We start from the raw sequence: 26617 nt of genomic DNA on the forward strand, positions 1-26617 counted from the left end.
CCTAGAGCCCTCCACTTCTGCCCCAGCGTCTCTCACCCTAGTCTTGCCCCCACGCCCACCCCCACTGGTCACTTACTTGCAGGAGAGCTGGTTGATGCCCTCGATGTAGTAGCAGACGCCTCCATTGACACAATAGGATTTGGCCGTCTCGTTGCACTTCCGGGCATGCCCCGACCATGATGATAGAGTGGTACTCACTGGGGGTATGAGAGACACGTACCAGTGACCCACTGAGACCACCTCTGGGCCCCAGGCACCACCTCTTTCATGGCCCTTCATGGCTCATCTCAAAGTTGGAAGATCAGGAACTGCAGGAATAGCTGGAGAGGGAAGGTCTGGTGGTCCCTCCCAGTCACCAACAAGGCAAAGGGGAGGCCACCAGGAGCTCTAACCCTTTGCCCAGCACCACCCTGCTGGTGGTGCACCCGTGCTCTGGGCAAACCTCCAAAGGCCAGGAAGATTTGCTGTATTTGGGGAGGGATGAGAGACTAGCAGAAAATGCTCCTTCTGCTGGAATAGGAGCCCACTTCTTGCCTGCCTTTCTAGGGGCTCCACTGCAGGTGGATGAGACACCATGTGTTTTGTAGGGAACAAAGTCACAGGGGTGCTGGAAGGAGACCTCTCTATCAGTCTGCACTGCTTGGGCTCTCGGGGTAGGGTGGCTGGAAGGGAGCTGGGCTTTGAAGGGAATGGCACCTTTAGGACACTCCTTCTCTAAGATCTAGAGAGATGGGAGGAGAATCCTAGCTTCTATGTCTTCCTCCTTTGTCCCAGAGGGGACAAGCCTCCCAGGAATGCTAGAGAGGCTGCTCTGCCCATCGCATAAGCCCCCACCCCAGGGTTTTCGTTGCATCTGCTCTCACGAGGCAGCCCTGTCCTCCCCCACCCAGTCAGCTGTTGCCTTGGAAGGGAGCGTCCAGGCCTCAACTGCCCAGGTTATAAATCCTGGACGTCAGGTTGCTGGAGAGGAGGTGGGCTTGAGAGAGGCCTGTATGATGGCTGGGAAGGGAAAACTTGGTGAGAGTGAGGCTGGGCTTTAAGGCTGCTGACCCACACAGCACATCTGATGGGTCAGATTCATTTGATACATGAAAATAACTAAGGTCCTGCTCACCCACGGGATGCCATCCAGAAACCTGGTTTCAAGTGAAAAGTCTTGCCCCAAATGTTTTCATCTGTAAGCTAACTCCCGAGGCTGTGTACCCAGATCGGGGAGTCCCTCAGCCTCTGGGGCTCTGAGGGTCTCTCACTCCCACCCAGCAGCAGCCTCCTGAGGTGCTCCTGTCTCCTCAGGGGTACCAAGTCCCTATCCACCCCCTCTCCGTGGTGATGGGGTTGAGAGGAGGAGGAGGAGGAGGAGGAGGGCAGGCACTTGGCGCCCTCAGTGTTTAGACATGTGGGAGACAGATGGAGCGCGGGGACTGTGAGTGTATACACAGCTCTGCCTCTGTATATGTCTGAGGAGCTTGCTGATAAAACCCGGCGGGCAAGGCCAGCTCCCACCTTCCCCTCCACACCATGCCTGCTGCTGCTCTGGCATCCCTGAACCCCAACCCTGCGGAGGTCCCCTGCCAACAGCTGGGACCTGCGTGCCGGCAGGGACAGGAGGCCTCTGCTGGTCTCTGCCCACTCTGGGTCAGGGAGACCCAGGGAACCAAGAAAAGGACAGAAGAGAAACAGCTGAGGTGATCTTGCCTGCGAGTTGTAAAATCCGTTGCTCTGGGGGACACCAGAGGTTGCCCTGCCCTTCAGTTACACTGCCAAGGAGGAGTGAAGAAAAAGAGCAGGGGAACGCCCGTCCGGAGCCACGGTGTGTGTTGTGACAAGGCCTCGGGGCTCCTGACGCCTGGTTGAGCCTTCTCACCAGCCGGCCAGTTTCTCGTGGAAGAACATGTCAGCACCGAGGCTTGACATCAGCAGACGAATGCAAACACGGTGTGGACCACCGGCCGGGGCCTCTCGAGGGAGTTGGCTAAGGCAGGAGTCTTGATTCCCTCTGCGGTTGTGGGTGGCAAAGACTGCCCACTGCCGCGCTGAGTGAGCAGCAGACAGACGTGAGGACGGTGGCGGGGACCACAGCTGTCCACATGCCTGTCTGTGCTCGTGGAGGCCTTGGGAGGCAGAGGATGACTCTTGAAGCAAGATGGGGCCTCAGCTGGGATGCACGGCCTGGGCTGTCAGAACCATGTCATCATGGGGACTAGGCCAAGGCCCAGAAAGGCAAAAAAGGGTGGGCAATGGGGGAGCCAGTCACAGAGGGGGTTGGGGGGGGGATGACCACAGGCCTCTCCACTTCAGAAGGAACTTGAGGCCACCCACTCTGATGGCAGGGCCTTCCCAAGTCCCCACAGCCCAGCTCTGCTGGTGGGGAAGGCTCACGCCAGGAAGATTTCCACACTGAAGATGCACATTCATGCTGTTCCAGCACACACGGACTCCCACGGCAGCTTGTATACGCTCCCTTGTCAGCATGTCCGTATTTCTTCACTGTGTTCTCCCATGTTTGGGGAAGTGAAGATGACCTACGGACTCCAGGTTGGAGACTCTGGCCGCCCCCTCTTGACGCCCCCATTGGGATGGTCCACAGCCTCCCCAGGTGGGGCTCCTGATCATCTGCCCAGTCACTTGCTCCCCCAGGCTTGCTCTGAGCAGCACAAACCTAAGACCTGGAGGGCATCTTGAATACCTTTCCGTCCTTTATTATTCCCACCCATCTATCACTGAGGCTGCCTTTCTACCTCCTCACAAGGCTCTGTCCATGTGTCCCCACTGGTCCCCAGCCCTCCATGGTCTCTCTCTCGGATGACCACAACACAGCCTCTTCACTGCTCTTTCTGCCCTCACTCTTGCCTTCATCTCTCACCATTTTGCTTTATTGCTGTCAAACTGATCTTTAAAATATGTAAAAGCGGTCAATCACTGCCACGATCAAAACCCTCCAGTGGCTTCCATTTACACTCAGAATACTTTCCCCCAGTCCCCCCGCCTCCCCCACTTCGTGTCCTATCCCTCTCTTAGAGTATGTTCATACTATACTGGTTTAGTCCAGCTCCTCTAACAAGCCAGGTGTCTTCCCGTCCAGGGTTTTCAAAGTATCAGCGTCTCAGAGAGGCTTCCCAGGCTCTTCCTTCACTCCTTCTCTTAGCTGTGTACATTTGCACGTCTAGTACTTATTCTAACATAATTAAGTGACCAGCTCCTTTACCCGAATGTAAGCTCCATCGGGACAAGGTCCATGTCTGTCTTCAACAACAAACTCCAATGTTCAGCATAGTGCTTGAGATGTAACGGGGTGCCTAACAAGTATTTACAAATATTCGTATGAACAAACAAATATGTGAATCTTCAGAGTAAGGTGGCTTCTACTACCATCCCAGGAGCTACCCTGGTCAACTTGGCCTGATGATGACTGAAGCATCATCTCCTATAGTGCAAATTTTCTGGCAGGTCACTGGGGGAAATGAAAATCAAAACCACCATGAGATACCACTTCACACCCACTTGGATGGCTATAATCAATAAATGGGCAATAACACACAGTGGTGAAGATGTGGAGAAATTGGTATCTCTGTACATTGCTGGTGGGAATATAAAATGGCGCACCCACTTTAGAACACCGCCTGGTAGTTCCTCAACAAATGAAACCTAGAGTTACCACGTGACCAGGCAATTGCACTTCCAGGTATATACCCAAGAGAACGAAAAACCTATGTCCACCCAAAAACTTGTTCATGAATATTCTAGCAGCGTTGTGCCTAATAGCCCAAATGGGGAAACACCTCAGATGACCCAACAACCCAAACTGATGAATGGATACACAAAAGATGTTATATCCATACAATGGAAAATTAGTCACGAAAAGGAAAGAAGTGCTGCTGTATGCTACAACATGGATGAATCTCAAAAACCTGATGTTAAATGGAAGAAACCGGTCATAAAAGGCCACATATTATATGATTCTATTTATATGAAGTGTCCAGATCAGGGAAATCCGTAGAGGCAGAAAATAGGTGTGTGGTTGCCAGAAGCTGAGGGATGCGGGATTGGGGAGCGTGTGCTCATGGGTTTAGGGTTTCTGAAAATATTTGGGAATTAGTGGTGATGGTTATTCAACCTTGTGAAAATCCTAAAAGCCACTGAATTGTATACTTTAAAAGGGTGAATTTTATGGTATATAAGTTATACCTAAAATTTTTTGATTTTAAAAATTAGCTGGGGGGGAGCCTGGGTGGCTCAGTTGGTTGGGTGTCAGACTCTTGATTTTGGATTGGGTCATGATCCCAGGGTTGTGGGATCGAGTCCTGCATCAGGCTCTGCACTGAACGTGGAGCCTGCTTAAAATTCTCTCTCTCCTTCTGTCCCATCCTGGCTTGCATGCTCATGCTCGCTCTCTCTCTCTCTCTCTCTCAAAAAAAAAAAAAAAATGCCTGGAAGAATGGCTAAAATCAAAAATGTAAGAAACAGCAAGTATTGGTGAGGTTGTGGAGAAACAGGAACCCTTTGTGCTCCGTTGGGGGGAATGCAAACTGGTGCAACCACTGTGGAAAACGGTATGGAGGTTCCTTAAAAAAGTAAAATTAGCATATGATCCAATAATCCCACTACTTGGCATTTACCCAAATAATATGAAAACACTAATTCAAAAAGATATGTGCAACCCTAGGTTTATTGCAGCATTATTTACGATAGCCAAGATATGGAAGCGACTCAAGTATCCATCCATAGACGAAGGAATAGAAAAGATGTGGTATATACATACATAATGGAATATTACTCAGCCATAAAAAAGAATGCAATCTCAATGTCTGCAACTTGGATGGATCTAGGGGACAATGCAAAGTGAGATGTCAGAGAAAGACATATACAGCATATGATTTCACTCATATGTGGGATTCAAGAAACAAAGGAATAAAGAAAAACAGATAAAAAAATCAGGCTCTTAAATAGAGCAAACTAGTGGTTGCCAGAGGGGAGAGGGGTGGGGGATGGGTGAAATAGGTGCAGGGTATGAAGAGCTCATTTGTGGTGAGCACAGAGCAAAGTAAAGAGTTGTTGAATCACTATACGATGCACCTGAAACTAATATTGCATGCTAATTATATTGGAATTAAAATTGAAAATGCCTGGAAGGGTAAACCCAGGAGGCTTCTAGCAGCCATTAGTGTCTTAGTGGGCATGAGCTTATCCAGGCTTTGAAGAGAGAAGGGCCAGGAGGAGAGCTGATAGGGATGGGCCTGTCTCCTGCCAGCCGGTTGCTGTAAGCACTCTTCACCGTTGCTCTTGGAGAAACCTTTTCTTATCTTTCAAGGCCCGGGTCAAGTGATCTTGCTCCATCAAGGCTCCCTCCCACCTGCTCAGTCTGCCCCTTTTCCTGCTGTTAAAGTTGCCTCTCTTTCCTCTTCCATGGGTTAGAACGGGCCGATGCTCTGAATTTGGGTTTTAGCTTCCTATCAGGAACTTTGAGGGACCTAGACTAGAAGCCAAGACTATGACTCCCCTGAGTTTACAGCAGGGTCTTTCTGAGTAAGGCCTTACTGAATATGTGAGCAAAAGAGCAGGTGTGTGTGTGTGATTAAACAGCCAGCCTTTCTAAGCCCCCCCACCCCACCCCACCCCACCCCAGCCCCCGTAAGGGACTCCCTCTCCAGGGCTTCCATGGTCTTGTGACACCCCAGGTCAAGTCTGCCTACCCTCTGGGGCAAAGCTAGGCTCAGATCGATATCCTGGGATTGGAGCAGCCACCCTGAGATATTCCCAAGATCTCTTTCAGCTGGGGATGAGGCAGCTGGTTTCCATAACCCAGAGATGGGTCGGACCAAGCTGATTGTTTTATTAACAGCACCACACACTTCTTGCTGACTCCTCCTCCTCCCAGGCAACCAGGAAGGCAGTCTCTCGTGAGCTGGTAGAGCTATGACTGTAAGAAGCGTCTGCTTCAATTTGAGGAAGGAGCATCAGGCTCCCCAGGAACAGAGCCAAAGCAGGGAGCCAAGAGTCTCAGCAATGCCCCTTGAACAGCCACTACTCCTTGCCTCCTGTGCCCTCTTCTGGCCACCCCACCCCTTAGCCCTGGCTTCCCTGGGGCCCGGGCGGGCCAAACCAACCCACCTTGGGATGAGTCACAAGGGGGCAGGCACAGCTGCCCGCTACCCGCCCTTCATCTCCTCCCCAGGGTGCGGTTGCTGCCAGTCTTCTGGGTTCCATGGGTAAACAAGGAGCCTGGGTATCTCTGCCTGTGGAAATGTCCTCCACGGGGATCCTCCTGATATCTTGCAAGTGGCCCTGTTCACCGCCCCATGTCAAGGGTAGGGGCCTACTATGAACTGAGCACGGCAACAGAAGAGGTGGTGTGTGTGTGTGTGTGTGTGTGTGCACGCATGTGGTGGTGGCTAGGTGCACAAGTGTCAGTCTCGACATTAAACTCAGAATCCTAGAATTTTATGGGCAACGGGTCTAGAGATGATCTGGTTCCGCCTCACAGGGGGAAATGGAAGATAAGCGAGGTGGAGGAACTCTCCCAGGCTTGCACGACAGAGCTCAGAAGAGACCAAAGCTCTGGACTCTCTGCCACTCTGCCCTGCCGCTCTCCTGCTGGGCTGGAGGGAGGAAAGGCATGGAGCCCTGTGGGAAGCTCCCAGGGCCCAGCCCAGCCCAAACCTCCACTGCCTGGTTCCCTAACTGATCAGAACACGGACTGCTAAGGGCTGACAGAAGGCCATGGGTGGGGTGGGGCTTCAGCTTATCTGAGGGGTTCTCAAAATGGTCTACAGTCTCAGACCCCAAATCCACAGGAGAGAGGGCACTGCTGTGGTTGTCTGCACGGCAGCCCTTCCCTCTTACTCGACTGCCGACACCCGTCTAGGGAAGTGCCCCTGTGTAGTTCTGGCAGGCCCATCACTCAGACTCTGTATACACACGAGCCTGGAAAAGATGCCACCCCATCTCCTGAGCACAGTGACTGGGCCAAGCGGGGCGTGTGAATTAAGTACGGTCAGTTGGCATCCATCCTTGTGATCATATGAGTGGATGTAGAGACAAAGCTATCTCTTTTTCTCTGGGAGAGAGGCTGGGGTGATGTAAACATGGAGCTGTCTGAGGCCATGGCCTCTTCTTCCCAATCCATTCCCCAAACATGGGAGAAGCCCGTTTTGCCGTAGGAGAGAGTGAGGACAATACCCAGAGGGAGACAGCATCTTGATCCCGACTCTGAGGACTTGGATTCTATCAGTTCTACCTGTGGATTTCCCAGTTTTAAACACCAATCAATTCCTTAAGGTAGTTTTAAGTTGGGTTCTTGTCAGTTCCAACCAAGAAAATCTTGCATAATAAAACAATAAACATCAAGTCCAAAGTGGATCTAAGAATGTCTGCCCACTATGGCTGGAGGTAACAGGTGCTGGACACCTAGCATGGTCCATTTTCCTGGGCTTGGGACAGGTTAGGAGGAGCAGGGAGGGCAGGTACTGGAGCATATGGGAGTCAGTAAAGGCCTTGGAGAAGATTATAAATCCTTTTCTATATTGTTTACCAGGTGCGTACTGTAAGCCAGGCACTGTGTTAGGCTCTGAGGTTAGAATGGCGATCAGGCTAGACGTAGCCCCACGGAGCTCAGGGTCTCAGTGTTTGCTAACTACTTTTACATTGTATAGTGCTCTCGTGAACCATCAGTTAGACTTGGGGCAGAATATTTAACCGCTTTGAGCTTCAGTCTCATAATTTATAAAATACACCACGGGCTTGTCAGGGTTCAAGATATAGTGTGGAATGTGGAATGGAGCGGCTCTCAGTAAACAGTAGCTGTTACTGTAACTCCTGGGGAGAAGGCATCATTCCTGCTCTCCCTGCTCCTGTCTCCATCATTCCATGGTGGAGGTCACACTTGCATAAAAAGTTCAGCAACAGTATGAGACTTGAAAAAATATAATAGAATTCAGGAAAGACCACAGTTGGCCAAGAAGTGGCCTGGGAGCGAGGCCTGGGGGTGACACTGGTGGGATGAAGGGGTCAGGGAGGACGGCAGCCTGGGAGAGATGGCACGAGAAGAGGAATATGAATGGACTGTAAGGGACTGACACAGTTACGGCTGGAAAGATCGTTTGGGCCAAGTTGGTGTGAACTGGGTTGTGGACAAAGTCCTTGTTCTGTGGTACCATGGGGTAGGGGCATGACAAGATAAAAGTATCTTAAGAGGCTACTGCTCAGGTTTAGGTGAATCAAGATGAAACCTGGGCCAGGTTGCCTCTGACATAGGGTTGGAATGGGGGGGTACAGATGTGAGAAAGATCCAGAAAGAAGATCAACCAGGACTGAGACCTGGAACTATACAATATAGTGGATGAGGAGCCTCAGAACCTGGGAGAATAGGGGAACCCCTTACAACATGGGGCAGGCAGGGTCTGCAGCGGGTTTTTCTCCAAGGGTCTTAGGGCAAGGAACATTCCACGTTCTCCTGATAATGCTGGGTTTAGGGAGCACTGGAGGCCTGTCCAGTGGAAGTACTGGCAGGTGAAGGCAGATACAGGATTAGATGGGCAGGGGCAGGCCTGGAAGTGAACCCAAATAACCAGGTAGCCAAGTGATATGCTCAGTGTGTGGGTGGTGCTGGGAAGACACCGAGCTGTTTGGAGTTAGTTTCCGGGGCTAGAGTGGAAGCATGCGGTCTAAGGACAGGCAGCTCCGGCCACTTTCTGGTCAAGGGAAACCAGGTTGTCTGCCCACTAACACTGTAGCTGCCATGGTGGAGGCAGGAAGCTAAGGGTGCCCTGGGTGCTGTGGGCTCCTGAACTCGCATGTCTTTAATTTTGTTTAATGTTTATTTTTGAGAAAGTGCGAGCAGGGAAGGGGTAGAGAGAGAGGGAGACACAGAATCTGAAGCAGGCTGTTAGATCAGAGCCTGACACGGGGCTTGAACTCATGAACCATGAGATCAGAACCTGAGCTGAAGTTGGACACTTAACCGACTGAGCCACCCAGGCACCCTGACTGCGTATGTTTTTAAGGAAGAGGCCCACCTGTTGGAGAAGGGTCTGCAGTCCCTGAAAAGAGGCCGCCCACAGGGGCCGATCCACCCAAGTCTCCTGGCCATGGCCCCCACCAAGATGGCTGCCTGCACTCGGGTGCCCAGCAAAGCAACAGGCAGTCAGCTCCCACACGCCCGGGGCCTGCCTCTCCCCGGAGCCCCGCTCCTGGCAGCCCAGCCTCCCATAATTGCCTTCTAAAAATATCTTTTCCCCACCCCCACCTCTTGATTTCAAAATATTTAGTTTTCAGGATATTTAAAATGAGAGCTGGCGGCTCTTCCAGGCCCAGATAACAAAGCTAAACATTTATGCTTGGACTGCATTTCTCTGAATCGGCCCAGATCTCGGGGATTGATAGGGCAGCAGCAGGAGGGGAGGGGAATCAAGTGCAAGATGGATCATGTGCGGGCCTCCAGAGGGCTGGGGGCAACTGGCCCGCCCCATCAAACACCCACAGGACCCCTCCCCTTGTTGGGGGACCACCTACCGCTGTTGACATGGAGCCGGCCCCGGACCGTGTCCTTCCCCAGGATGTTCTCAGCCTCGCAGACATACTCCCCAGCGTCCTCCACCTTCACCTTGTTGAACTGTAGTCGTGAGTTCTTTCTGGTTAGGGAGGGGATAAGAGGGGGAGAGACGTGAGCCAAGGCCCTGGCTGTCTGTGGATTCCCAGCGGTCACCTTTTCCCATACAGCCCCAGTGGCTGTGCAGGGTGGGTGGGAAGTAGATTCTGGGTTCCAGGTAGAATGCTGAGTCCCCGGAGCTGGAGGGGGACCTAGGGGCTCAGGAGAACACAGGGAAGAGCTAGTGGCTGCACATATGTTCTAAATCTATGAACCCGCATGTCCACTTTTCTAGGGCCAGACCTTCTTTGTACCCTTTTTGTGGGGGAGAAAAGTGGGGTCTCCTAAGGAAGTCACATGGCTACCTCTCTCCTCTCCTTTTGGTGTCCCTCCCCCAGTCGCGGTGTTTCCCTCAAAACAGGGCAGCCTCTGGCTTGCTATTTACCTCAGCCTTCCCTTAGAAGTGGCAGCCTGTCACTCTAGATATGGAAGACCTGTTCTCAGGTACCTGGGCAGGCCCTTGATCTAACAGGTTCCCATGGTAACTGTGCCCAGCCTCCTGGTCCCAAACTGTAGCTCCCCTGTCTTCATATTAGCCCTGCCACCAGGGGTATTCTGGGGCCTCTCCCAGGGGCTTTAGCTTCATTCACTCATTCACTAATTCATTGATTCGTCAATTTAATAAAGCTTCTGTGTCCTTGAATTTTGGATACGTCAAGGGAACAAACAGATCCTAATCCTAAAGGCCTGACTTGCCCCTCATGGCTAACATGAAAGTGGACAGGGCAGTACAGATGGGAAAACTGAGTCCTAGAGGGGCTTCTGGATTTGTCCAAAAACACCTGGCAAGGTGAAAGCAGCGGTGGGTGAAAAGCGGGAATTGGTGGGACACGGGCCCCTCGGTGGCTCATGGACTATTTCCCAGAGCCCGAGGCTGGGGCTAGCCCCCTCTGTGAAGGGCTTTTCACCCAGTCCCTGCATGCCGAGAGTTGTGGGGCCAGGCCTGGGCAGGGACTCCGTGCTGTGTGTGACTCCAGGGCACCAGGCCCCGGTTCTCCTCTTCTTTCTGAAGACCCTGCCAAACCTCTCCTTCCTTCCCAGGGTTTCTCTGCGCTTGCCCCAGGGGACCTGGGCTCTGCGGGGTCTGTTCACACCTCCCATCCCTCTCTCTGCCACAGTGCTCTTCAGGGGCCCATCCGAGCTCTGGATAAAGCCTAGTACCCCAGCCCGGCCCCCAGGGGGGAACAAGAAGTAGCATGAAAATTTCTTTACATGATGTAACCTCTTCCTCTTTTGAGCCCCAAATTAAAACACCAGATTCCCAGAATCTGTGTTGTGTGTTGGAGGGGTGGTGGAACAGGAGGTAGGGCAGTACAGCTGTCACTGTCCTAAGCCCAGGGATGAAAACCAGAGCCACGAAAGCTGCTGGGGGAAGGACAGGGGAGCGAGGCTGGGCCCTGGGTAGAGGAGGCGGCAAACGGACCGCCATCGTCACTGGGGATGTACTCTGGGAACCCGTTTCCTGGGCTCGCCTCTGCCTCCAGGGGGGGCCTCCTCTCAGATCACCTCACTCTAAGATCCTCCAAATGAGGGTCCATGAGGTTGTCTGGTCAGCAGGCCCTGTTGCCGTGGTGACGTCCTCGCTGATGTCTCGGCGACAGCTGCCTGGCTGCCCCCGCAACTCCATCCCTCCAACCCTTCCCAGCTCAAGCCAGTCTCTGTCTCCTTGGCCTGGTGTCTGCCTCCAAACCTCTTCTGTCAATTCAAGTTTGTTCTCTTCATTAAACAAAGCCCTGGAGGCCCCTCTGGCTAAAACAGCATCTCCTTCCTGGCTCCAGCCTAATTAGATACCACAAAGTCCAGCTGCCCCAGGACCAGGCTTCTCTCACTTCTTGGCCACCAGCAGCAATTCCCTGACACTGGGTGAGAAGCGCAGATGACCACCTGAGGCTCGCAGGGTCAAGGTATAGGGGGCACAGAGCCAGAATCTCCCTCTCACCCACTGCTGTACTCAAAGGAGCTTCCTTTACACCACATCCCACGTAACAGGAAAGAAAGGTGGAGTTAGGCTCACAGATACCTGGAGGGATAAAAGCTGGAAATGGAAGGAAGGCCTTCCCACACAAGGTATATGAGACCTTCAGAAAGTGTAGGTCCAGGGCTCAGGGAGAGGCCCTCTCCTTTGAGGAACTGGAAAGAGGCAAGTGGACAGAAGCAATGACCCCTAGGTTTACTGGTTGCAGGCACCTTAGTTTATCAGCTGTGTGATGATCTTGTCAGTTCCAGGGAGGGGGGCCCAGACTTGCATAAGAGACCCTGGGGTCAGAGCCAAAGGATATAGGCTCGATGGTTCTCTTAGCCCTAGAGGAGCAGGGGCCACTCCATTCTCTTCTCACTCCTAGCTCCCGTAGGAAGCCCTGAGGATTCAAGATTCTCTCCCACCTTCCTGGTGCCCAGTGCCCGCTCGCCACAATGACCCAGGCCTGCCCCTGTGATGGGTGCACCTCCCCTCCTTCCTCAGCCAGTTTTCTGCTGGCAGGAACGCATCCTCCACCCGTCCGCACATTTTCCTCAGTGCCTACCTCCTGCTGCCTGCCTGAGGGGCCTGTTCCAGCTTGCCCCTCATAAATAAGGGAACACGCGGTTCTGCAGGGGAGGGACCTGCGCCCAGGGCTTGGGGGGGCTGGTTTGCTTCTGGCACAGGAAGGCTTGGGTGAGACACCTCAGCGTGGCGGCCCTAGAGATAGGCAGCACCCGCCGGGAAGGGGGCCTCTGAGAACCAAGAGCCATTTCAAGAGCTACTGTGGCCTGGCAGATGGCGTGCTAGGATGACCAAAGAGCAAGCTGTAGTGTGGGTGGAAGGAAAGAGAGATTTTGCCAGGAAGGAGACTCCTGCTCCTGTCCCTGGCCCCCCTGGTAGGTGAAGCGTGTGTGTGGAGGTGGCAGGCCTCTTTGCCACAGTGAGGGAATCAGAAGTTCTCCATCACAGCTCCCCGTCTTCTACCCAGCCAACTCGCTGCTGGGAGCCCAGGCGCAGGTTGGGTGGAGCGAAGTTTCAGGAATGCAGCAAATGGGACAGGGCCCTAACAGAAAGAAGGCAGGAGGCACACTTCAGGCTCTTAGGGGTCCCCAATACCCAGGACTGAAAGACTGGACCACGTACTCTTTCTGGACTGGGTAACCCATTTGTCAGATGAGGCTTAGGGCGCCTGGGTGACTCAGTTGGTTAAGCGTCTGACTTTGGCTCAGGTCATGATCTCAGTTTGTGGGTTTGAGTCCTGTGTTGGACTCTCCCCTGACAGTGCAGAGCCTGCTTGAGATGTTCTCTCTCCAAATTTCTCTGCCCCTCCCCCACTAATGCATGCACATACTCTCTTTCTCTCAAAATAAATAAACTTGAAGAAAAAAAAAAAAGTGAGGCTTAACCAGGACGGTAACTTGCTCAAAGTCTAGGTCAACCCAAAGGGTGTCTTGTCCAGTCCTAGAGTCGCCCTGAACCCGGGAGAGGACGTCTAGTTCTGCAAGATTCTCATCAATGTAACACTCAATGCGGATGTCCTCTGCCAGGCTGTACAGGGCAAAAGGGTGTATATGGGTGGCATCCAGCCTCTGAGGCTCTCTCATGCTAGAGGGAAAGAGAACCCCCAAAATGAATGAAATGGTGTCCAAGGCACCATGAGAAGAGACCATGAGAGCTTCCTGGAGGGTTCAGGGAGGTGTCCCAGAGGATATGACATTTAATCTGGACCTGGAGAACTTTGCCAGGGACAAGGTGGGGGAGGGAGGAGCTTCCATAATAGCTGGGGTCCAAGTCCAGGGTCATGAAAGGAAAGACCAGGGATCAGGAGCACTGAGGAGTTGGGGAGCAGCATGGCAGTGACTTAAAGGTGAGGAGGAGAGGAGTTGGAAGGGCTCTGAGGCCTGGGTTGAGGCTGGCATACAGCAGGCTCTCAAGATCTATCCAGTAAATGAGTGAATGATCAGATATGTGTCCATGTTAGAAAGGTCATCCCCTGCCAGGGTCACAGGGCTCAGTGGACCTCTAGAACTGTAAGCAAAACTGGGTGGATAAGGCACATTTTTCCTCTGAAAAAAAGGGTGGAGGCCTTCACCACATTCTGTATTGGAAGCTAGACTAGAGGCTCTGAGAAGGTGGGGACCATGTCTGGGTCAATCGCCAGTGTACGTCCAGCCTCTGGCAGAGTAGAGTGCCTGGCACAGGGCTGATGTTCCATATGCACATGTTAGATACAGAGATGAGCTCACAAACGGGCCTGTGGCCCAGGAAAAGTGGGGATGGCCAAGAGTGGGACCGTGGAGGACAAGAGGCCAGAGGCAGGAGAGCAGATAAGAAACCTGCAGGGCAGGGAGCAGGGTGTCTCCTGCTGGAGGGGGTGGTGCCAAGCAGCAGGCACTCCACTTCCGCGACAGCTGTGAGGAGAGCACAGGAGGGTGAGGCAGGGCCAGAGAGGGCAAGGAGGAGAGGCTAGACTGGGGCATACAGGATCAGAGCTGTCTGTGGGTATCTTGGGGGTGGTATCTAGTGTTCAGCTGGCAGTGTGGATCTGGAACTCCGGTATAAAAAAAAAAAAAAAAGTCATCACAGGGTTATCAGCTCAGAGAGGGTGAAATCCCCCACAGGTGGAGAGGGAGGGAGAAGAGGAGGGAAGCCCCCCGAGACAGGAAACTTCCAGCCCTGATGGTGACTGAGAGAATGGTCAGGGGCACGGAAGGACCAGGAAAGGGGGCTGCAGAGGCAAGAGAGCAGGTGGCATCCATGCCAGTGGCTGCAGAGGGGCCTGGAGGCAAGGGGCTTGGGAGGTCTGAGGTCGCCAGGTCTCTCAAGAGCCACAGCCATAGGCGGGGGGGGGGGGGGTGTATTTACAAGGCAGATTCCAGGAAGGCAAAGAGGTGTGGAGGACGGCAGGGTGGAGTCAGTGGACATGAAACTGACCCTCCATGATGGTGGAGAGAAGTGGGATGGGCAAGAAGTGGAGGAGGGAGAGGGGCAGCGATGTGGAGGGAAAGCTTTCAGAAGGGAGGTGATGTGAGAGGGTTGGCGTTGGAGAGAAAAAGGGGGAGGTCATCACTCATGATCTCCCAGATGCATCCTGGAACCAGTCTCTCCCCGAAGATGGCCAAATGTGGGCTTTCGGACACTGTGGCAGATCCTGTGAGAAGTTTTGGGGACAAGAGGGGACTTCCGCAGGTAAAGCTGAGTTTGATAATCTATCCAGAGACATTCATTAAGCATCTACAGCCTGCACGACACTGGGCCAACATAATCCAGAGCTGCAAGGAGAGATTGGGTGTGGCCAGGAAGGGGGGACCAGGGCCGGTCCCTCCTTTTCAGGGAGGATGGAGGGCAGCCGGGTGGACAGAGGGTTTTTTCTCACCTGCCGTTGCCGTACTTGATGCGAATGTCACGGCTGCGGTTGAGCTCCTTGCCATCCTTGAACCAGCGATAGGAGGGCTGAGGGTTGCCCGCTGCTGCCTCACACTTCAGTGATTGCTTCTCACCCACCTGTCCCGTCTGGCTCTTCATCTTCTTCAGCTTGGGCCGGGTGGCTGTGGGGTACAAGGCAGGGAGGTGAGCACTGGTGGCAGAGGGGGGCAGGCAAGTGCCAAGTGTGAGCAGTGCAGGAAGGGCCGCCCCTCCTGGTGTCATTTGCCAGTTCAATTCGATAAGCGTTCACAGAGGGCCTGCCGTGATGTCAATGTGGCTACTACCTATGGGCTTTCCTTCGTGCCTGGAATGGTACTAGGAATTCTATAAACCTCAGCTTATGAAAATAACCCCATGAACTCACTGCAATGATAAAGCCCCTTTATGGATGGCGAAAACTGCGGCTCAAAATGGTGACGTCGCGTCCTCAAGGTGAACTGGGATTCAAACCCAGGTTCCCTTGACTTCAGTGCTCAGGCTCTGACTGGTGGCCCAGACCCCCAGGCCTAAGCTGGCCTAGAGGACACAGGCAGACCAAGATGACAGACACCGCTCCTGCCCTCAGGAAGTTCAGTCTGGTAGGAGAGCTGTCACCTGGCATTAACATCACAGCATGGTTCACAGAGGCCCCAAGTTACAAAAACTGAGGGGAGCGACCCCAATCCAGGCTGGGGGAGGAGCTAACTTAGCTAAGAGCTGAAGAAGGCTAAGGGGCCAGAGCGGGTAGGAAGGGAGGTGGGCCAGGCAGAGTCAGCATTGTGGCTCAGGAGAATCCCATGCGGTCCGGCGGCTGGGCTCACTCGGATGGGTCGAGGGGAGCAGCTGTCTGGGTGATAAAGCTTGGAGCTACACTGGTGGGCACAGGCCCACCTAGTGCTGCAGGCCTGCCAATGTCAAGCTACTAGAGGCTTCTCCCAATTTTCTTACACATAATTCTGTTTCCACATGCCCACTCTCCCATGCTTCATCTCCTTGTCCCCCTCCCCTCAACAACCTAAACCAAAAAAAGAAGAAAAAAAAAAAAAAAAAGGGAAAAGTACTCTGTTCACAGGAAGGTAAGGGCAAGCCCGTGCTCCCTGCTGTGGTAATAATTCCACTGGGACAGCCCTTCACACGTTACACAATGCCTTCATGCATGCTCTCATTTGGTCCCTGAGCTCTGTAAGGCAAGTGTCATTGCCAACATGGATGGTGAAGATGAGACTCAGAGAAGTTAAGAAAGTTGACCAACGCCACACAGCCAGGCCGCCACGGAGCTGGCACCAGAGCCCAGGTGTCTGGGTTTGCAACAGGTCAGGCTTGGAGCAGCCTGGTGTCTGCTTTGCAGCCCATGTCTCTTTTGGGAGAATGAGGACCTCGTTGAAATCCTTCCAACAGCAGAAGCGATGGTCTGCTGGGGCTAGGGAGTTGTCCGGGGACTGAATGGTCTAGGCTGGCTCTGGACGAAGGTGCCTGAGGGGGCCTGGCGGTCCCCCATTGAGCCTACCTCGGAGCTGCTGCTTGGAGGCAGGGGGAAGATGCCAGCGGGGAGAGGAGAGAGAGAAAGGGCTCCTGAAGCCTCAAAAACGATAAACATAGACCCCCCAAAACAGTGCTTGTGAAACGATTTTGTTCATTTTGGAAAACTTAACAGTATAGATGGATAAAAGAAGCAATCATCCATCATCCTAGTACTCAGAAGTAACGTATAGCGACACACACGCGTTGTAAACAAATGGGTCAGTGTCAGTAACCTGTTTCTTTCATTTAATGAAACAAGGCCTTTGAGCTTGGCCTTAATTATCTTTTAATACTTTGTCTATTAAAAAAAATTTTCATGTTTATTTATCTATTTTGAGACAAAGAAAGCACGAGCAGGGGAGGGGCAGAGAGAGAATCCCAAGCAGGCTCCGTGCTGTCGGTGCAGAGCCAGAGGCGAGTCTCAATCTCACGAACCGTGAGGTCATGACCTGAGCCAAAATCAAGAGTCAGATGTTTAACCAGCTGAGCCATCCAGGCGCCCCTGTTTGTTTATTTATTTTAAATAGGCTCCACGCCCAGCGTGGGGCTTGAACTCCCCATCCTGAGATCAAGAGCTACATGCTCCTACTGAGCCAGTCAGGCACCCGTTGGCATTAATTATTAATAATAGCATTTCCCAAACTGAATTCTATAGGACATGAATATCCCAGAGGGATGATAATAGGTATTACTTAAGAAAAGAGTTCCATGATCAAATCAGTTTGGGGAACAAGTGGGGAAACACGGTTAAAGAAGTATCATCACTGACTTTGGTATGATTCTCCAACCAAGGGTCTTAGAACTTTTTTTTCAGAACCCTCAGTAGCATTTCAAGGAAATAAAGTTATGCAGAATAGCTCTAAACATAACTTACATGTATATATATTTATAGATATATACATATTTTCATATCTTCACATAAATCAAAATTCAAGAAGTGTAAAAGGGTATATGGTTTAAAATTTTTTTTCAACGTTTATTTATTTTTTTGGGACAGAGAGCATGAACGGGGGAGGGGCAGAGAGAGAGGGAGACACAGAATCGGAAATAGGCTCCAGGCTCCAAGCCATCAGCCCAGAGCCCGACGCGGGGCTCGAACTCACGGACCGCGAGATCGTGACCTGGCTGAAGTCGGACGCTTAACCGACTGTGCCACCCAGGCGCCCCTAAAAGGGTATATGGTTTAAAAAACAAGTCTCCCTCTGGGGCACGTGGGTGGCTCAGTTGATTGTGCCTCCGACTCTTGATTTTGGCTTGGATCATGATGCCAGTGTTGTGGGATCCACGCCCACATTGGTCAGGCTCCATGCTGAGCGTGGAGCCTGCTTATGACTCCTCTCTCCCGGAGCACCTGGGTGGGTCTGTCGGTTAAGCATCTGACTCTTGGTTTCAGCTTGGGTCATGATCTCACAGTTCATGGGTTCGAATCCTGTATCAGGCTCTGCCTGGCAGTGTGGAACCTGCTTGGGACTCTCTCCTCCCTCTTTCTCTCTGCCTCTTCCCTGCTCTCTCTCTCTTTAAATAAACATTAAAAAAAAGGATTCTTGGGGCGCCTGGGTGGCGCAGTCGGTTAAGCGTCCGACTTCAGCCAGGTCACGATCTCGCGGTCCGTGAGTTCGAGCCCCGCGTCGGGCTCTGGGCTGATGGCTCAGAGCCTGGAGCCTGTTTTCAATTCTGTGTCTCCCTCTCTCTCTGACCCTCCCCCGTTCATGCTCTGTCTCTCTCTGTCCCAAAAATAAATGTTGAAAAAAAAAAGGATTCTTTCTCCCTCTCCCCCTCTCCCCACCTTGCATTCTCTCTCTTTCTAAAATAAAACCAAAAAACAAGTCACCCTCTAACTTCTTTCCATAGCCACACAATTGTCTTTGCAGGAGGCAACCAATTTTATCAGTTCTGTTTATATCATTTCAGAGACATTTCAGGAATTTTATACAAACCCTACTGTTTACACATTATCTTCTCATTTTTCATGGTTGTATACTATTCCGGTGTAGGTGTATCATCATTTACGCAACCAATTCCTATCCTGGGGTATGCAGCATGTTTTCTCCCATCCCCCACAGGATTAGCAGGCCCAGAGGAACATCCTGGCAACCTGACTCAGTATATAGATCCAGTGTGTTCATCCAGCGCACGCAGTGTTCATCCTTTGTACACACCCAGCGTGTATGGCTGGACACGCGGGATGGCTCTTGACTCAGACCGCCTGGATTCAAATCCAGGCTTTGCTACTTCTTAGCTTTGTGTCCTCAGGCTATTGACCTAATCCTTTTGTGCCTCGGTTTTCTTATCCATGAAATACGGGTGATAATAACAGCTCCTACCTCAGGGGATGATAGCTGTAAGGATCATATGAGACCATGCATGTAAAGCCAGGCTTGCACAGAGCATGAAACAAAGGTTAGCTATTATTGTTTCTTTCTTACTATCCACAATAATTTCCTAAGGCAATCTTTCTAAAAGTGGAATTGCTGCATCAAAAGGGTATGCGATCTTCCTCATCCTTAAACATTGCCAAATTGCCTTCTGGAAAGGTTGCACCAATTTGCACTCCCACCAGTGAATGACAGTGCCTGTTTTTTCCACACCCTCACTAACATGAGGTATTATCATGTATTTAATCTTTGCCAATTAGCTAGGCAAAAGATAACGTCTCTTTGTTGTACTAAAAAGTTTGCATTTATTTGATTCCTGGTGAGGCTGACCACTTTTTATAAATGTATTGACTCATTGTATTGCTGAATTGCCTGTTCATGTCTGTACTCTGTTTTTCTAATGGGTGCTCATCTTCTTTTTGATCTGTGAGAGTTTTATATAAATAGTAAGGCTATTAACCTTTTGCTATAATTTTTTCCCCAATTACCTGCTTCTTATATTTTTAAATGCTGGTTTGGGGTGTTTTTTGTTTGTTTGTTTGTTTTTTGACACCCAGAGGTTTTGTGTGTATCAACCTATCAGTCTGTTGGACTTTCTGGAACGTCATTATTCTAAGTATGATTGAAGTCGTGCCTCAGCATCCTTGCCCTTTACCTACACCACGCTCTCCTTCATCTACTTGCTCTGGGGTCCCTAGTCACTTCTTATCAAGAGTTCTTAACCTTAGATGCTGCTGAGAAACACAGGAAGCTTTAACAATTATGTAGGTGCCTAGAACATATCCTAGATGTTGTGAATATATTTGTTTTTCTAATATTTATTTATTTATTTATTTATTTATTTATTTATTTAATTTTTAACGTTTATTTATTTTTGAGACAGGGAGAGACAGAGCATGAATGGGGGAGGGTCAGAGAGAGGGAGACACAGAATCTGAAACAGGCTCCAGGTTCTGAGCTGTCAGCACAGAGCCCGACGTGGGGCTCGAACTCATGGACCGCAAAATCATGACCTGAGCCAAAGTCGGCCGCTTAACCAACTGAGCCACTCAGGTGCCCCTAATATTTGAGAAAGAGAGAGAGAGAGAGAGAGAGAGAGAGAGAGAGAGAGAGAGAGTAGCGGAGGGGCAAAGAGAGAGGGGGAGAGAGTCCCAAGCAGGCTCTGTCAGTGCCGATCCCGATGTAGGGCTTGAACTCACAAACCGTGAGATCAGGACCTGAACCAAAGTCAAGAGTCAGATGCTTAACTGACTGAGCCAGCCTGGTGCCCCCGAATATATATATTTAAAGATATATATAACATAAAGGAAAGTGCACATCTTGTTATATAGCTCAGTGACTGGAGCCAAACTAAAAACATCTTCACAGGTGGCTTTCCTTTAAAGTTAGGTTGACACCTAGTGATTTAACACTCTCTTGGTCAATTGGTGACCTGCAACTAGTCTCCTCCTCCTTCTCATAAACTGGGGATGCAGAGAGCTCTTCTCAAGTTCCAAGGTGCCTCCCCCCACTGCATGGGGAATGTTGACCTTTCTTGCAGTTCTGAGACAAAGGGGCCTCCTGCCTTCCCCCACCCTTCAGTGAGCCGTGGTGCGGATGGGGGTTACCTGGTGAGAGGAAATGGTGGTCACTCTACTACCTTGTTTCCCAGCAAGAGTCCTAACACAATAGTACACACTGGGCCTGGGGCTACTGCTAATGGTGGTGATGGAGAGGGCGTGGATATGTTCAGACTGACTCCAGAAACAGCAGGCATAACTCCAATTTAGGGGGCCTGAGGACCTGGGGGCTCCAAAGGCATTACTGCCACCACTGGAAAATCCAGGATTGCATTTCAGATCACAAAGAGTCCACTCTAGTGGGAATTCTGTGTGACCTGATAGCTGCTTCTTGATCGTCTACTCGCTTCGGAACAACCCCATCTAGTCACTTGTTCCTCATTCATTCAATCATTCATTCATTCGTTCAACCTACTATATGACAGGCACTGTTCTGGGCCATGAATAGATACCAGTGCACAAGACAGATAAGATTCCTACTCTTAGGGAACCTGAGTTTTAGTGAGGAGGAGGCTAGACACCAGCAAATAATCAATAGGGACTATGAGGCAGCAATAAGCAGCAGGATGAAGTCCTGGAGGTGGGAATGAGCTTGGTGAGTTCAAGGGCTAAAAGAGGCCCATGTGGCTGGAAGACTCTGGAAGGCAGGGTGGTAGCATGAGGGGTGCCTGGAGAGGTAGGCCCGGTGACCGATGTGAGGCTATGTGAGCTAAGGTGTGAGTCTGGATTTGCTTTTGTTTTTTTTTACCTCTTATGTGCCTTCTAGAAAATTTTAAATTACACATTTGGATTGCATTATATTCCTATTTGACAGCAATGGCCTGAAGGATGACAAAATAAAAGTAACCATCCATTTGAATCATGCTATGTTCTTTACAAAGGGTCTTCTTCTACGTTTATTGACAGTTCCTCCAAGACTTATCTGACATATTACAAACCTTGCCTCCTCTCTAACAGTGTCTAGTTCTGGTCCCTGCTCACAGAAATCTTAGTTCATGGCTCTCTGGAAGCCAAAGATGGTGTTTTGAAAGGGAACATGACCCTGAGAATGGGCTGCATTTTTTGTGTCAGGCAAGCCCCTTGGAGGGGAGGGGAAGTGGCTCAGGTGACAGGAAAGAGAAGACCCTTGAGGTGGCACTTGGAACAATAGCCAGAGGACCTCTGCTCCCTCACTCCTGGGCCCAGAGCCCACGAGTCCATAGGGAGGAGTATGGACAATGTCCCCGAGATGGCTCAGATTTGTTTTTGTAGATGTGATGGGAAGAAATCAGAGGCTTACAAGTCAGGGAATGACCTGATCTTACTTTGTACATTTTAAGGTCATTCTTTTTTTTTTTTTTTTTAATGTTTATTCATTTATTTTGAGAGAGAAAGAACACGAGCAGGGGAGGGGCAGAGAGATTGTGAGACAAGAGGATCCGAAGTAGGCTCTGTGCTGACAGCACAGAATCTGATGTGTGGCTCAAACCCTTGAACAGCAAGATCGTGACCTAAGCTGAAGTGAGACACTTAACTGAGAGAGCCACCCAGTCTTCTCTAAGGTCATTCTTCTGCTGAGCCACGATTGCTTCTCCCACTGTGGTTTCCAGCCCTTGGAACCAGTACCAACCCCTTGGGGACACGTGGGACAAGGCTATGTGGCTGTTCACACCTCAGACCTGGAGGCAGTGCTTTTGGGGCTTCAGACATGACCGGGCCAGCTCTGACTCCTGCCCGGGCACCCTCTCTGCATGGGGTCTGGTATTGTCTGCGTCTATGTTATGGCCCAGGGCCCATAGTGCATTGCTAGTGTGAGGTATGGAGATCATGGTTCTGTGTCCCAAGAATGTGTTGGGGCCTGAGCTAAAGCAAGCAAAGGAACAGGCTTCTTGGGATGGGTAGGATTTGTCAGGGCAAGAGCTGGAGCGACCTGGTGGGCAGGCGCTCACCCCTGACTCAGCTGACTTGTGTTTACTGAGTGCCTACTGTGTGCCAGGTTCTGTGCTTTGTCCAAGACACAAATGATCTAGCTTCGTAGGGGTAACCCCTCCTTCCCCTCAAGGAGTTTAGTTTGTCCCTCTCTGTTATTGTTTTGTTACATAAGAAATACATTTCTGTTGTAGAAACATTATACAATACAAGTAAGGTGAAAGAAAAGCACATCTAAATCCATTCAGTTACCTCCAGGGGAAAAAACCACCATCGACATTTTCAAATATCTCCTGCAAGACTTTTCTAAAATGTTTTATGTCCTACTGTTTGGTAAATATATTGTAAAAACACTTTCCCAAATCTAGAAATCTAAACCTCAACGATTCTAATGGCTGTATGATGTCTCGTCGTTCAGATGAATTGATTGGGTTGTCTCGAATGTTCTGGTAATATTAACAATACTGCAATAAACTGCTCTGTAAATTCAACTTTGTAGCCAAAGGGAGGTGTCACAGTCCTAAGGGTCCGTGTTCCCCCCCCACACAGAAGGGATCTCAAAGGCCCCCCCAGCACATAAGAGAGTGGGCAGGTGAGAGACATCGGGTAGGAGAAAGAGGAAGATCTGGGTGCACAAGAAGGGGGTCCCCAAACTGTCACTGATACCCTGCTTCCCTGCGGCTGCTCCTTCCCCCCACGTGGAAGGGCAGACAGCAAGCCGATGGCCTAGGTGGCCCTGGGTGATGGCAGTCCTCCCTTTTCCTCCCACAGCATCTCCTCCTCAAACCAAGCCCTCTCTGCTGAGCTACCATGCTTCTTGAGAGGTTATTTCATCCAGCCCCCTTCCTCCTGGCACAGTGCCCACCTAAGCAGCAGGACCGGTGCTCTCTGGAGTGGGGATGTGGGGAGGTCTCCTTTGGCAGCTTTAGGACAGTAAGAGGAAGATCTCCCGAGGATGACCCAGGTTGCCACGAAAAGATTTCCCTTGAGGATGGGTCCTGTCAAACATTAAGACGGATCTCCACAGTTGCCACAAGCTGGGCCACACGCAGGGTGTCTGGTGGCTTCTGCTTCCTCATCACCTGACGCCAAGCCAGGGCATCTGGCCTGTATGGGTGTGCGAGGGAATCCCCACCAAGCATCTCACTGAAGATAACAACAGCAAGAACAACCAGGGCAGCTCCTTTCACACATCCCAGCCCTGAGGCCAGGAGGTACCGCTGCTGCCAGCAGCTTGACCTCATTCCTCTCGGCAGTGGGCGGTGGGTGCGGAGCCCGCTGAGATCTGAGAGCACGACAGACGCCCAGGACAGGGCCAGGCAGCCCAGCCGGGGAGGACCTGGCCCGGCCTCCCTCCTAGTAACAAGGCGGCAGGGACAGCGGACTCTTAAAAGGGTTAATGACCCTCACCTCATGACTAAGGCTGAGCAGTCCCCTTTGCAGGGCAACACCTGGAGACGATGCGGCCAGCCTGCCTGGCATCAAAGTCTCCCACTGCCATGCTGCTGGCGGGCTGCGGGCTGGCCCCCTCCCCATAAAGTGACTGCAGCCTATTGGAGGTTAATTACAGACTCCAAGTTCAAATGAGAAAGAAAAGACCCACTAAAAGCACAGCTGGTTTAAGTGGGCACAGAGGGCCTACTCTGTGAAACGGGCAGCCGGGTATCCTCCCTATGGCCTGCAGAAGAGCCATTCACACTCACAGGCCAGGCCTCCCAAAGGGAGTGTCCACCCTGCTGGGGCCCCTTGGCTTTCCCTGAGCCACATTCCCTCAGCCAACCAGGCCCAGCCTGGTGCCTGGGCCTGCCCTGCCCTATTCTCACACCCGTCCAACAAATACCCACCTCCAACAATCTCTATGATATATCAGGCACCCGGCATCAGAGATAGGGTTTTGAGCAAGACAACATGGCTCCTGCATTCTGCCTCCGGTGAGACTGAGACTGGCAGGAGGCAGAGCCTCCCAGAAGACCATTTCACTGCATCCCTATCAGGCCTTCAGCTCTACAGGCCAGGTGCCTGGCACCTCAGCTACAAGGTAGAGAGAAGAAGGGCCAGGGTTAGCTGGGGATGGGAGCTAGGAGGGGAGGCAGACCCTGTTCCAGGAGGGCGGGTGCAGAGGAAGGCGAAAGGAAGGAGGAGGAGGAGACAAAATCTGGAAGCTCCAATACCAACAGAAACGGTTCCTGCTTCAGAGCTTCTCCTGCCCATCCAGGAGCGCCCATCCACGGACACCCAACCATACAGTGCAAATGTAGGGCATAAATAGGCCGGGTCTGACCACCAGGGCCAACAGTATGGCCACCCCAGCCCCCTCTGCCAGGAGCCAGGCACCCTGGCAGAAATGCTGGCTCCCTTGGGGCCCTGCCGAGCCAGAGATGCTCAGCTCCTGGAGGATTCAGGCAGGTATGGGCTGCAGTCCCTAGGGTAGTCTCAGGGCTGAGATGTGGGGATATGAGCAGCAGTGATGGGGGAGTGAAGGGATGTCACCTATGTCTGGGGAACACAGCACAGGTTCACGGGACAGAGGTGCCCATTGCTGGGACAGCATATGGTGCTCAGAACAGATACACGGTCTCCCTGGGTTCTTACCAGTACTTGGGGCGCAGGCCACAGCCACCCAGAGTTGACACGGATGAGGCACAGAGGAAGTAGCACAGCAACAGAGGAGAGAGTGGCAGCCGGGGACACTGCAGTTCAGCTCTTTGTCCCCGTCTCCTGATTTTCTAGCTTCGGCCCTTAGGTAAGTGGTTTAGCCTCTCTGGGCCTCAGCTGACTCATCTGTAAACCACTTTCTGCCTACGTTAGAGGAATGGAGGAAAAGAAGGCTCTCTCTGGAGAGGCGGAAGGCTTCTTACCATTATCACCCCTTCAGCTGCTGGGGGTGGAAATGTGGACAAAGCAGAGATGACAGTCCTGGAAGGCCTTTACCATTTGCCCAAACTCTGTTTAATCTCCCCACTGGGGAAGACTGGGCTCTGGGCCAAAGTCTTGGACCCAGCCCCGAAGAACCCTCGGAGGGGAGTGCCTGCAGCTGCTGCACAAGAGAGAGAGCCCAGAGAGAGAGCCAAGGAGGAGATCCCAGAGCCCCTACCCCCTTCAGGACGGGCCTGCACTTCCCACCTCCTCAGCCTGGCTGGAGAAAGTTGTTTCTGAAGTTCTGGGTCATGAGGAAATGTAGCGGGGGTGGAGAAAGGGGAGGCACCTTATACGCTAGACAAGACGGGCTTCTCAAACTGGGATACATGCAAAGCCGCAGGATGATCTCAGGGCCTCTTTCTGAAGGCTCTGCCAAGATCGTTAGTAAGAAAAAGCAGCATCTTTGTATTAAAGCAAACAGACATATGATGGGGATTTTTAAGATAAAACAAAAATGAAAGAATTCCAAGAAACATTGGATTTCAGGGGGGAAGGTCTTAGCAGGCACGATAGGAGAGACGTACAGGCCCATGTGCTCACCAAATGCAGGTACCACCGTGGGTATAGGGGGCCCAGGTTGCTGGAGGCCCAGACTCCTTCCCTGCAAATCCATCAACAAGCATGCAGAGCCTGGTCTAGGCACTCTGGGGTCTTGGAAGGCTCAGATGTGGGCCTTGGGGTCCAGGCTAATGGGGGGGGGGGGCGCGGCTGGAAGGCATTCACTCCAAAATGAATGACTGCCTAGATATTTAGTCACTGGCTCAAACAGAGCATGTGGGAAACCAGTTTCTCCATCATCTCTCTCAGACCACTCTTTCTCCTGGGTTCCCTCTTTCAGTCACCTGGTCATCTGTGACAACTGTGTCACTCTTGACTCTCTCCAAAGGTTAAGACCATTCACCTTCTACCAAGCCTCTTTACCCTCCCAACCCTCCCTTGTCTGCCTGGTTCAGGTCATACTGCTTCCTCTACCCCCAACAGCGATGTACTGGCAGTGAACATGGGGCAGATTCACCTCTATGTGCCTCTCTTCCATTCAGAAACCTCCCTTGGCTCCACGATGTCTGTAGAAGAAAGGCCACCTGCCTTCCTGGCTAACAGCCAGAGCCCTTGGGGGAAGCTTGCTGGGTCAGTGAATAGGCCCCCTTCCCATACACACCTCTCTGCTTTCCCCCCTACAACTCCCCTTCAGGAAGTGCATATTCCAGGCAAATCAAATCACCAGCTGCTCCCCAAATATGTCTATTCTGTATTCTGCCGGTCTCTGTGCCCTCTGCTCATGCTTCCCCGCCATGCCATTCCCCACACAGAAGCACAGTTGAGTGGG

At 51.7% G+C, this 26617-nt stretch overlaps 1 protein-coding gene across 6 annotated transcripts in view; it reads right to left on the minus strand.

Moving 5' to 3' along the window:
* The window catches only part of NRG2 (neuregulin 2), a 185694-nt gene that overhangs the window by 22835 nt on the left and 136242 nt on the right, over positions 1-26617 (minus strand). For all 6 annotated transcript variants that reach the window (XM_023255767.2, XM_023255774.2, XM_023255770.2 and 3 more), the window contains exons 2-4: positions 14980-15151; positions 9508-9626; positions 77-197 (exon numbers count right to left, since the gene is read on the minus strand). In XM_023255767.2, coding sequence (XP_023111535.1) covers positions 77-197; positions 9508-9626; positions 14980-15151 — 412 coding nt within the window. The remainder of the gene's footprint in view (positions 1-76; positions 198-9507; positions 9627-14979; positions 15152-26617) is intronic.

Source organism: Felis catus, chromosome A1 (genome assembly GCF_018350175.1).
Source record: "Felis catus isolate Fca126 chromosome A1, F.catus_Fca126_mat1.0, whole genome shotgun sequence".
Lineage (NCBI taxonomy): Eukaryota > Metazoa > Chordata > Mammalia > Carnivora > Felidae > Felis > Felis catus.